Source organism: Oncorhynchus nerka, linkage group LG9a, assembly GCF_034236695.1.
Source record: "Oncorhynchus nerka isolate Pitt River linkage group LG9a, Oner_Uvic_2.0, whole genome shotgun sequence".
Taxonomy (NCBI): domain Eukaryota; kingdom Metazoa; phylum Chordata; class Actinopteri; order Salmoniformes; family Salmonidae; genus Oncorhynchus; species Oncorhynchus nerka.
The window spans coordinates 17,046,988-17,059,387 of NC_088404.1; the positions used below are offsets into that span (position 1 = coordinate 17,046,988).

General features: G+C 43.8%; 1 protein-coding gene across 1 annotated transcript in view; it reads right to left on the reverse strand.

Annotated features, from left to right (window-relative positions):
* Nucleotides 1-12,400, reverse strand: part of poc1b (POC1 centriolar protein B) — a 59,640-nt gene that overhangs the window by 47,030 nt on the left and 210 nt on the right. The window contains exons 2-10 of the mRNA XM_029667431.2: nt 11,937-12,021; nt 11,600-11,771; nt 11,046-11,225; nt 9,480-9,587; nt 9,110-9,225; nt 8,806-8,939; nt 5,984-6,052; nt 5,349-5,501; nt 5,084-5,164 (exon numbers count right to left, since the gene is read on the reverse strand). Of these exons, the coding sequence (XP_029523291.1) occupies nt 5,084-5,164; nt 5,349-5,501; nt 5,984-6,052; nt 8,806-8,939; nt 9,110-9,225; nt 9,480-9,587; nt 11,046-11,225; nt 11,600-11,771; nt 11,937-12,021 (1,098 nt within the window). The remainder of the gene's footprint in view (nt 1-5,083; nt 5,165-5,348; nt 5,502-5,983; nt 6,053-8,805; nt 8,940-9,109; nt 9,226-9,479; nt 9,588-11,045; nt 11,226-11,599; nt 11,772-11,936; nt 12,022-12,400) is intronic.

Below are 12,400 nucleotides of genomic sequence, written 5' to 3' on the forward strand. Positions count from 1 at the left end.
CGGTCCTATGTCAGAATGGTTCAGATAATAACTACAGAACGAAGCCAACATCAGCGTGAGCTTTGGTTGCGAATGGTATGAACTTTGAACTCTTATTCACTACAGAAGTGATACCTCCTAGCCGTTGAGTTAGCAACAGCAGCTGCAAATGAGGGTTAGGAAGGAACAGCACGAGTATCCCAACGACGTTACTACAACGTATTCAATTGACAACCAGAGACATTCTTCAAAGGACTCGGTTGGGCAACACGGCCTTCCATCTACCACCAACCTACCGAAGCACAGCTCAGAGTAAATATTTATTGCATTTTCCTTTTCCAAATGGGTGGTAAATTTAGAATGCATAAGATACTGTATTTACGATAGCACAGCTTCTTCCCTTTGTTCCTCAGTCTTCCCACTCTTTCACTCAAACCCAGACCCTTTTCTTTAATGTAACAAGCTGTCATATCTGTTCCGCCCGCTAGGGATGTTTTCCTGTACGACGTCATTTGTAATCTAGTTATGATTGAATTGTGTAACTCTGTGTGATTAGTTAGGTATTTAGTAAATAAATAATTAAACCCAATTTTGTATTGCTGATTCGACTTGTTAGCCAGGGTTCGTGCGGATAACCAAGAATTTATAACTTGAGACCGATGAGACCGAATTAAGATGAGGATTAATATTGACTGCTATTGATGTAAAATATTACTAGGTCTTTAAGAGTTTATTCGGAAGATAACAGCTCTATAAATATTATTGTGGTGCCCGACTCTAGTTAATTACATTTACATGATAAGCTCAATCAGGTAATATTAATTACGGAGAAATTATTTTATAGAATAGCATGTCATATCACTTAATCCGGCATAGCCAAAGACAAGACAGTGTTCACTCCCAGGCGGTTAGGAGGAAGAGATAGAGATAGAGCTTGGACAATATGGGCCATTAGAACAAGATAATTGACAGCTAAAACATTGAAAGCAGCAGTCGTAGTTCAGGTTAACACAAAAAGTAAACTGGTGCACACTAATGGCATGATAATTGAGGCAAATATATCGTAATACAGATTATTTTTTAGAGCCTATAGTAGTTTGGTACACATCCCTCAGTGTATTTCTCTGCGAGCTGTCTTCTCCTGGTGGAAAGTGAACCTTGCTCCCCTGGGGACTGTGTGTGTGTGTCTATCTGAAGCCACTTCCATCATGTCTGGTCACTCGTGCTTTTCTATCCACAGCACTTAAATCTGGTATCCACATCTCTGGGCCATCCAATATCCTGTATTTCCTGTTCCTACTGCACAGGACGGAAGCTTTGGTGCTGGCAGATTCTTGTTTACACGGTAGCATGACAAAAGAAAAAAACTTGTTGTATTACATCATATTGCCATTTGCTCTGGACTAATTTCACGCCTGCCTACTTCATGTAGTTCAGTTGATGTGATTTCAATTGAATGCAATTTCAGTTGACACTCAAGGTACACTCCCTTTGTCTCAGCCACAAACCCAGAGAGGAGGCGGAGTGAGATGACAGACAGGCAGGCGAGGGACACAGCAGAGCAGTGAAAAAACATGAACGCACCATTTGCCTTTGAGTCATTCCCAACACACACACACACACGATTTCCGGGTGGCGCAGCAAAATCCCTGGTTCAAATCCAGACTATATAATGTCAAGGAAAGAGGCACTGAGTTTGAAGGTAGGCCTAAAGATACATCCACAGGTACACCTGCAATTGACTCAAATTATGTCAATTAGCCTATCAGAAGCTTCTAAAGCTATGACATCCTTTTCTGTAATTTTCCAAGCTGTTTAATGGCACAGAAAAATGACTTGTGTCATGCACAAAGTAGATGTCCTAACCGACTTGCCAACACTATAGTTTATTAGCAAGAAATTTGTGAAGTGGTTGAAAAACGAGTTTTAATGACTCCAACCTAAGTGTATGTAAACTTCCGACTTCAACTGTACATAAACTTATTTTTTCCCCCTCAATCTGAGCGCTCTGGAGCAGGTTTTCATCAAGGATCTGTACTTTGCGCCGTTCATCTTTCCCTCGATCCTGACTAGTCTCCGAGTCTGTGCTGCTGAAATACATCCCCACATCCAGATGCTGTCACCACCATGCGTCACCGAAGGGATGGTGACAGGTTTTCTCCAGACGTGACGCTTGGCATTCAGGCCAAAGAGTCAAGTCTTGGTTTCATCAGCCCTGAGAATCTAGTTTCGCATGGTCAGAGTCCTTTAGGTGCCTTTTGGCAAACTCCAAGTAGGCTGTCATGTGCCTTTTACTGAAGAGTGGCTTCCATCTTGCCTCTACCATAAAGGCCTGATTGGTGGAGTACTGCAGAGATGTTTGTCCTTCTGGAAGGGTCTCCCATCTCCACAGAGGATCTATGGAGCTCTGTCCAAGTGACGGTCGGGTTCTTAGTCACCTCCCTCACCAAGGCCCTTCTCCCCTGATTGTTCTGTTTTCCTAGAGCTGGCTGCCTGGCCAGAGTCTTGGTGGGTCCAAACTTCTTCCATTTATCCTCTCTGGGATATTCGGGATGGTAGCGTCCCACCCCGCCAACAGTCAGTGAAAGTGCAGGGCACCAAATTCAAAACAAAAATCTCACCATTAAAATTCCTCAAGTATTTTACACCATTTTAAAGATAAAATTCTTGTTAATACAGCCACAGTGTTTGATTTCAAAAAGGCTTTACAGCGAAAGCACCACAAACAATTATGTTAGGTCACCACCAAGTCACAGAAGTCACAGCCATTTTCCAGCCAAAGAGAGGAGTCACAAAAAGCAGAAATATAGATACAATTAATCACTAACCTTTGATGATCTTCATCAGATGACACTCATAGGATTTCATGTTACACAATACGTGTTATATTCAGTAGTTCCAAAACATGCAGTGATTTTGCAGAGCCACATCAATTTACAGAAATTGAGCGAGCGACAGACACAGCGAGCGAGCGACAGAGCGAGCGAGCGACAGAGCGAGCGAGCGACAGAGGACAGAGCGAGCGACAGAGGACAGAGCGAGCGACAGAGGACAGAGCGAGCGACACGGCGAGCGACAGACACAGACAGAGCGAGCGACAGACAGACTGAGCGACAGACAGAGCGAGCGACAGAGGACAGAGCGAGCGACAGAGGACAGAGCGAGCGACAGAGGACAGAGCGAGCGACAGAGGACAGAGCGAGCGACAGAGCGAGCGACACGGCGAGCGACAGACAGACACAGACAGACAGAGTGAGCGACAGACAGAGTGACAGACAGACAGAGCGACAGACAGACAGACAGAGCGACAGACAGACAGACAGAGCGACAGACAGACAGAGCGACAGACAGACAGACAGACAGAGCGACAGACAGACAGAGCGACAGACAGACAGAGCGACAGAGCAACAGACAGAGAGAGAGACAGGAAAAGGAGTATAGTACATGCAGCCAGACCGTACTTTTTAAGCCAAAGGCAGTACTCACAGTGCAGAGACAGAGGAGGTACAGAGAAGCTCTTTGCTGCCTACATGGATGAATGGGATCTGCATATTCAGTAGGCATGTTGTTCCCACATCATGTACTGTGATAACATTAACTCAACACACCATCTACAAAGATGCTGGATGCTACCAACAATGCCATGTTAAACTGTCTGTCCGCAGCACACCCATTTAGGCCAATCTGGCATGAATGAACACATGAACAAACTCATGAATTAATGAATAAACTACATATTACTCTTCAACAACCACAGAGAAGCCCAAGCTGCCTACAGTACAGTGCTGCTCTGTTTGTCAACCTAAAACAGCTCGCTGGTATTGTGAACTCCTTTGAGTGCATTGTGGGTCAGGGCACTTGCAATGGAGAGCACACACAGAGAAGGTGTTGATAATGCTGTTGTCACCAATGACACAATTAAACACTGGTCTGTATCCCCACCTGGTGGACTATACATGTTACACATCATGAAGTCTACCTGGGAACCTCAGACAGCGTGCGCACCCCCCCCCCCCCCCACACAGAGAAGGTGTTGATAATGCTGTTGTCACCAATGACACAATTAAACACTGGTCTGTATCCCCACCTGGTGGACTATACATGTTACACATCATGAAGTCTACCTGGGAACATCAGACAGCGTGCGTGCGCGCACCCCCCCACAGCACACACAGAGAAGGTGTTGATAATGCTGTTGTCACCAATGACACAATTAAACACTGGTCTGTATCCCCACCTGGTGGACTATACATGTTACACATCATGAAGTCTACCTGGGAACATCAGACAGCGTGCGCCCCCCACAGCACACACAGAGAAGGTGTTGATAATGCTGTTGTCACCAATGACACAATTAAACACTGGTCTGTATCCCCACCTGGTGGACTATACATGTTACACATCATGAAGTCTACCTGGGAACCTCAGACAGCGTGCGCACCCCCCCACAGCACACACAGAGAAGGTGTTGATAATGCTGTTGTCACCAATGACACAATTAAACACTGGTCTGTATCCCCACCTGGTGGACTATACATGTTACACATCATGAAGTCTACCTGGGAACATCAGACAGCGTGCGCGCACCCCCCCCACAGCACACACAGAGAAGGTGTTGATAATGCTGTTGTCACCAATGACACAATTAAACACTGGTCTGTATCCCCACCTGGTGGACTATACATGTTACACATCATGAAGTCTACCTGGGAACATCAGACAGCGTGCGCCCCCCACAGCACACACAGAGAAGGTGTTGATAATGCTGTTGTCACCAATGACACAATTAAACACTGGTCTGTATCCCCACCTGGTGGACTATACATGTTACACATCATGAAGTCTACCTGGGAACCTCAGACAGCGCGCGCGCGCACCCCCACCACCACCACACACAATCCAAGGACTTGTTCATTAGGGCACACAGTAAAGGAAAATTAAAACAGTTTCTTATTGGAAAAGACCCTGTTTCATACAGTTTTGGAGCGGTTCCTTTTGTTTCATGCCTACTGAAGATGACTCAGTTATAGCCAGATGAAACGGACATCTGACTGTGCCGATTGGCTGTGAGGGAGATCGTGCTGGTGGGTAGAAGGGTTCTTACCGTAGTGGCTGTGTAGAGGGTCTGGCCCACCTCTATGACAGCCGGGGCAGTGGTCTGGGTGTCTGCCACCATGGGACTGATCTATGGGGAGGAGAACAATGGTCACAACAGTGTGAAGCATTTGGAATACAAACACCACCTGTATGCAATGCATTATGGATGCATTTATAGGAATATGAATTTGACATGTCTGAATCAAATGTGAAGTCAGTGAGAAGATGATTGTGTTTATCCATGTGTTGTTATGTCTGTGTTGCCCTCTGACCTCTATAGCCCCAGACTGGGCGGAGTGGAGGTGTGGTCCTCGAGGGTAGATGTCTGTCAGGTGAGGAGGGGGGTCGGGGCTGACCCGCTGGCTGTGTCTGCTCAGGACCTCACGGTAGTCAAAAGAATCAAAGTTGGTCTTCCACATTAAAACCTGGGGGTGGTAGGTAGCCTCGCGGTTAAGAACGTTGGAAGGTCGTTGAGACGAAAGGTCGCTGGTTTTCTAATCCCCAAGCAGACTAGGTAAAAAAAATCTGCCGATGTGCCCTTGAGCAAGGAACTTAACCCTGATTGTTCCTGTAAATGGCTCTGCTAAATGACAAATGTAAATGTTGATAGATGTGAGCCATTAGGGCAGGAAACCAGCTCATCATTGCAAATAAGTAGATTTTTTTATTTAACTAAATCAGTTAAGAACAAATTATTATTTACAATGACAGCCTACCCGTGTCCAAACCTTCCCCTAACCCGGACGATGGGAGAATATGATAGTCTGTCCGGAGTATACAGAGATCTAGTACCTGCATTTTTCCAATAAGAAGACTGATCAGATTTAGATTGTGCAGAAAACTATTTTGCTGGTGTTCCCTACTGAGCTATCTGCTTCCCTTCATACCATGAACACAGTCCACCCACCTGAGCATCACAACCCCCTGAGGCAAAGAAGTCTCCTCCCCTGGAGAAGGCCACAGCCAGGACAGGACCCTAGGAGTCAAAACAACTAAAACACTTCAAATCACAGACACTACAACATAAGATAAGACTAGAGACCATGACAGCTCCTTGCTTCAGATGTTCAGATCATAGAATTGTATTTACTAATAATAATCTAGAAATTCTATTTCTATAGTTCAGATGGGTACGTCTATAGAAACGTTTGTGATCATACGCACGTCCCCAGGTTCTGGGCTAATAAAGAATGCCAGTAAAGAACAGGAAGACTTGCACACCGTATACGCTCCCAATTCACTGCTTTACTGACTCCATTTCCAAAGCGGATCTTTGTCAGGTCGAGTGCTCACAGCCCACCTCACATGACCATTACACACACACATGGTGGGTGAGGAAACAATTCACTTGAATTAAATCACTTATATTTGGCATCATTCCGTGTTCCACAGAAGACATGGTATACTGGATCAAGTGTATTTGTGGTCTATGCTATATAGGAAAGACTAAATAAGCTCTGAAAACAAGGATAGCAAAACAAGGAGTAAAATCAGGACTAGAGGTTGACCGATTATGGTTTTTCAACGCCCCCCAAAAAAAGCCGATACTGATTAATCGTCATATATATATTTATATTTTTTTGTAATAATGACAATTACAACAATACTGAATGAACAATGAACAATTATTTTAACTTAATATAATACATCAATAAAATCTATTTAGTCTCAAATAAATAATGAAACATGTTCAATTTGGTTTAAATAATGCAAAAACAAACTGTTGGAGAAGAAAGTAAAAGTGCAATATGTGCCATGTAAAACAGCTACCGTTTAAGTTCCTTGCTCAAAACATGAGAACATATGAAAGCTGGTGGTTCCTTTAAACATGAGTCTTCAATATTCCCAGGTAAGAAGTTTCAGGTTGTCGTAATTATAGGACTTTCTCTCTATACCATTTGTATTTCATATACCTTTCACTATTGGATGTTCTAATAGGTACTTTAGTATTGCCAGTGTAACAGTATAGCTTCCGTCCCTCTCCTCGCCCCTACCTGGGCTCGAACCAGGAACACGTCGGCTACACCAGCCTAATCTCAGGAGATGATAGGCTTGAAGTCATAAACAGCGCAATGCTCAAAGCACAGCGAAGAGCTGCTGTCTAACCCAATAAAGTTCTGTTTGAATGAATGCTTACGAGCTGCTGCCTACCACCGCTCAGTCAGACTACTCGATCAAATCATAGACTTCATTATAATAACACACAGAAATACAAGCCTTAGGTGATTAATATGTTCAAATCCGGAAACTATAATTTCGAAAATAAAATGTTTATTCTTTCAGTGAAATACAGAACCGTTCCGTATTTTATCTAACGGGTGGCATCCCTAAGTCTAAATATTGCTGTTACCTTGCACAACCTTCAATGTTCTGTCATAATTATGTAAAGTTCGGGCAAATTAGTTCGCAACGAGACAGGCAGACCAAACTGTTGCATATACCCTGACTCTGTTGCACAGAATGCAAGAGAAGAGACACAATTTCCCTAGTTTAATATCGCCTGCTAACATGAATTTCTTTTAACTAAATATGCAGGTTTAAAAATATATACTTCTGTGTATTGATTTTAAGAAAGGCATTGATGTTTACGGTTAGGTATATTCGTGCAAAGATTATGCTTTTTTCGCAAATGCGCTTTTGTTAATTTCATCCCGTTTGGCGAAGTTGGCTGTCTTTGTTAGGAAGAAATGGTCTTCACGGAGTTCGCAACGAGCCAGGCGGCCCAAACTGCTGCATATACCCTGACTCTGTTGCATAGAACGCAGAAGAAGTGACAATTTCCCTAGTTAAAAGAAATTCAAGTAAGCAGGCAATATTAACTAAACATGCAGGTTTAAAAATATATACTTGTGTATTGATTTTAAGAATGGCGTTGATGTTTAGGTACACATTGGTGCAACGACAGTGCTATTTTCGCAAATGCGCTTGTTAAATCACCCGTTTTGCGAAGTAGGCTGTGATTCAATGATAAATTAACAGGCACCGTATCAATTATATGCAACGCAGGACAAGCTAGATAAACTAGTAATATCATCAACCATGTGTAGTTAACTAGTGATTATGTTAAGACAGATTGTTTTTTATAAGATACATTTAATGCTAGCTAGCACCTTACCTTGGCTCCTTGCTGCACTCGCATAACAGGTAGTCAGCCTGCCTGTCTCCTCGTGGAGTGCAATCGGCCATGATCGGTGTCCAAAAATGCAGATTACCGATTGTTATGAAAACTTGAAATCGGCCCTAATTCATCGGCCATTCCGATTAATCGGTCGACCTCTAAATCAGGACTCTTAATAAGAGAAAGCCTGTGCATAATCAGAGGCTCATCACAATATCAGCTCTCTGAGAGCAGTACACTGGTATCGAGCTTCCAGAGTAATCTATTTTTTTTTTTTAAACGGTTGCCTTGGTTTAAACTTGGACCCATATGACCATATGTACCTGTGTGATTAATTATAGATTGACTATGTGCAAAAGTGAATTGCATTGTTTCCACACCCACCATGCGTCATGTGCGTAATGTTCATGTGAGGTCAAAAGCGTATATTTGGGGATGTGAGCACGCAGTCCGTTTGACCTGATGAAGATCCGTTTCGGATCAAAACGTAGTGACTAAAGAGGTGAATTGGGAGCATAAACAGTGTACTTGTTCTTTTCAGATGGGCGTGTCCACATACTGTAGCATAAAGAAGAGCCTTAGCGTGGTCCTAAGTGTGGCCTAAGCCTTACCTTGTGTCCGTGGAGGGTGTAGATCAGGCGTCCCTCCAGCAGGTCCAGGATCTTCACTGTGCTGTCACTGGAGCCACTGATCATATAGTTTCCAGATGGGTGGAAGGAAAAGCAATTGATCCCTGCACTGTGGACTGATACCAAAAACAGAGGTTTGTGTGTGCAGACATTGAACCTGGCCTCTCTAATACAGGAAGATTGGTTGCCAGGTGTATTTCTAGTAAAGTACACTCTAAAATAGAAAAATGTTGGGCAACCAGGCTGTCATTCAGTAGAATTCTTAAGCCTTTTAAAAGCTTGTTACCTTGGTAATGCTGGAGCAGTTTGTTTGTCCGTATGTCCCAGATCTTCAGCGTGTTGTCTGCTCCTGAGGATGCTATGCAGGTGCCACTGGTGTTGAAGTCTACAAATGTTGCTGATCTAGGAAGGCAGAGGGAATAGGCTACTACTTATCAAAGGTGTCAACCATGTTAGGTGGTTCCAAATATAAAATGCAATACAACAGCACCACCAAGTGGTCATGTAGAAAACCCTTGAGTGGTTAGACTCCCCTCCCCCCGACAGACAGTCATGTTACATCAATATAAACTGACTTTATTTTATTACAAATGCCAAATAAAACAATTACAGGTTTAGTATAGCCATCAAATATATAAAATAAGTATATTTCTTACCCTCCGTACTCTGTGAAGCAGTTGATGCACTGTTTGGTGGAGGTGTCCCACAGTCGCACTGTGCGGTCGTCACCACAGGAGGCAATTAGACGGCCGTCAGGAGAAAACCTGAAAGACAAAACAGTTATAGCGCAGACAGACCAACAATCTCCATCAGTTGTGATGGAGGAGAAAAAATTACATCGAATCAGTTACATTTCGGGATATTATTTGAGGGTATATTATATAGTTTGACAATATTGCAATATTAATTTTGCGCTAGTTGGCTGTACCTGCACCAAAACTCGCAGTATTTGTCCTTCATAGCTTGTTCACCATCTTCTTAAATAAAGAACCAATATGTTTTCAGCACTTTTAGTACCATGACTGAATATCATGACTAGTTCTCATGGTTCTCTGTTGTCCCACTGCAGCAAACATTTGGTGAGCAACATTTTTGGAATATGGAAAATGTCCAATCTTTTATCCCCTTTAGGGACTGCAGGGTTCAAATCTCAGTGTGGCCGCATCACTTACAAAGTTACATACATAAACTTTCTGGAAGAGATGTACATCTTTCCCTTTCAAGACGATTTGATACACATCTAGACACATTGGGCTCCGATACCATACGTTTCAGTTTGAGGAACAAATCGATGCAGATGACCAAGCTCACCTGTGTGTGTGTGTGTATATATTATATTTATGTATATGGTGTATGTAGGCACCTAAGCTGAGCCATAAAGGAAACTGGGCAGCAAACCACCCCATTAAAAGTTAGTGGAGGGGGGGGGGGGGCAATGTTTGCTTTTTGTCTCTCACTCAACATCAACAGAACAAAGGAGATGATCATGGACTTCAGGAAACAGCAGAGGGAGCACCCCCACCCCCATCCACGGGAAAGCAGCGGAGATGATGTAAAGTTAAGTTCCTCAGCTTACACCTCACAGACAATCTGAAATGGTCCACCCACACAGACAGTGTAGTGAAGAAGGCACAGAAGTGCCTCTTCAACCTCAGGAGGATGAAGAAATTTGGCTTGTCATCAAAAACCCTCAAACTTTCACAGATGCACAATTGAGAGCATCCTGTCAGGCTGCATCACCGCCTGGTATGGCAACTGCACCGCCCATAAACGCAGGGTTCTCCAGAGGGTGGTGCGGTCTGCACAACGCATCACCGGGGGCAAACTACCTGCCCTCTAGGACACCTATCGCACCCGATGTCACAGGAAGGCCAAACAGATCATCAAGGACAACAACCACCCGAGCCACTGCCTGTTCACCCCGCTACAATCGAAAAGGCGAGGTCAGTACAGGTGCATCAAAGCTGGGACAAAGAGACTGAAAAACAACTTCTATCTCCAGGCCATCAGACTGTTAAACAGCCACCACTAAACACAGAGAGGCTGCTAAAACACTTCAGTGAACCGAAAATTCATAACGTTTGAGTCGATTTTCTGACCAATGAATGCTACATTTAGGTCAGTATGGGGTCCCGCAGACCGATGCATATCGATGAATCGTTATAGCCCTAATTTATTGTGTAAACCAACCACAAACACATAGACAGTTGTTGGTTCAGTACCTGGCGCAGCGGACCCAGTTGGTGTGCTGGTTGAGTGAGTAGACAAAACGTTGTCTGTGGACACTCCACACCTTGACAGACTTGTCGTCTGACGCAGTCACTAGCCTCTGGCCGTCGTGAGAAAAGCTGACACTGCGTACTGTAGCCGTGTGGGCTTTGAACACCATCGACTCTCCTTTACTGAAGAACACACAAGAAAGAAAGAGAAGTGCTCAGAGAGATAAATATGGGTAACAAACATCTAAAAGCAATGCACTAAGGTGAATCTAGTAGGTAATGTTCAATGCTGTGCGAGGAGACATTAAAGTTAGGTAGGCACTAGCTACAGAATACAATATCTCAGGTTGTTCAAATGTCAATGAAGTCGGGTAGTCTAGGTACTAGCTAAAGGTTGTTGCGATCTTAATGTCAACTGTCAGAGACTGCATGAAAGTGGCCTCTAAAGCCAGGTGTGGATGTGGTCCTCTGTTGCTCAGTTGGTAGAACATGGCTCTTGCAACACCAGGATAGTGAGTTCGATCCCCGGGATATCAGGTGCTTCTCTCTCCACTCACATGCTGGGCGTCCACAGCCGTACAGTCTTGTCCTGGGATGCAGAGACGACCAGATCTCCGGCAGGGGAGAACTGGACCCCTGTGATGACATCTTTGTGTCCAAAAAAACGGAACGCCCTGGCCTTAGGGTTCAGATTCCAAATCATCAGGGTCTTATCTGCAGACCCTGAGGCTGAGAGGAACATGGATGGAAACACAATGAACATCTTGCCAACTCATTGTGAAGCCAAACATGACAATTCAATAAGGAGCTAGTAAGGGAGCAGAAACAGACTGGTTAGTAGGCTAAGTAAAGACATGATGCAATAGGGATTTGTGGTGTGTTGTGGATCTATACCCAGCTGTTTGTGTTTGGAATTGAAGTCTGCACAGGTGACAGCATCTTTGTGGCCCTTGAAGTGTCGCTCGAGGGTGGGGTCCTCCTGCAATGACAGAGTTCACCACAGGGTCAGGTTTGGCTGGCATGCCAAAGTTGCCAATTATGAGAAAACATTGAATGCCATACTATACCACTAAAATTGTGTTAGCTAAATGTAGTAGTTAGGTTGAGTTAGGTTGCATGCTTTAGGTTGAAGGAAACTACTTCAATTTAATTAGTTATGCATTACAGACAATCAGTATTATTTCGAAATGGTAGCCAAATGAATTAGTTACTGCAAGTAACTGAGTAATTTCTAATTAAAGCTCTGGATAAACTAGGCTGATGACATGACAATACTGCCTATCCAACATCCAAGATAAGATACTAGACAGCTAGCTAAATCCTATTAGCTAACTACCTTTCAGATAACTAGCTAGCAT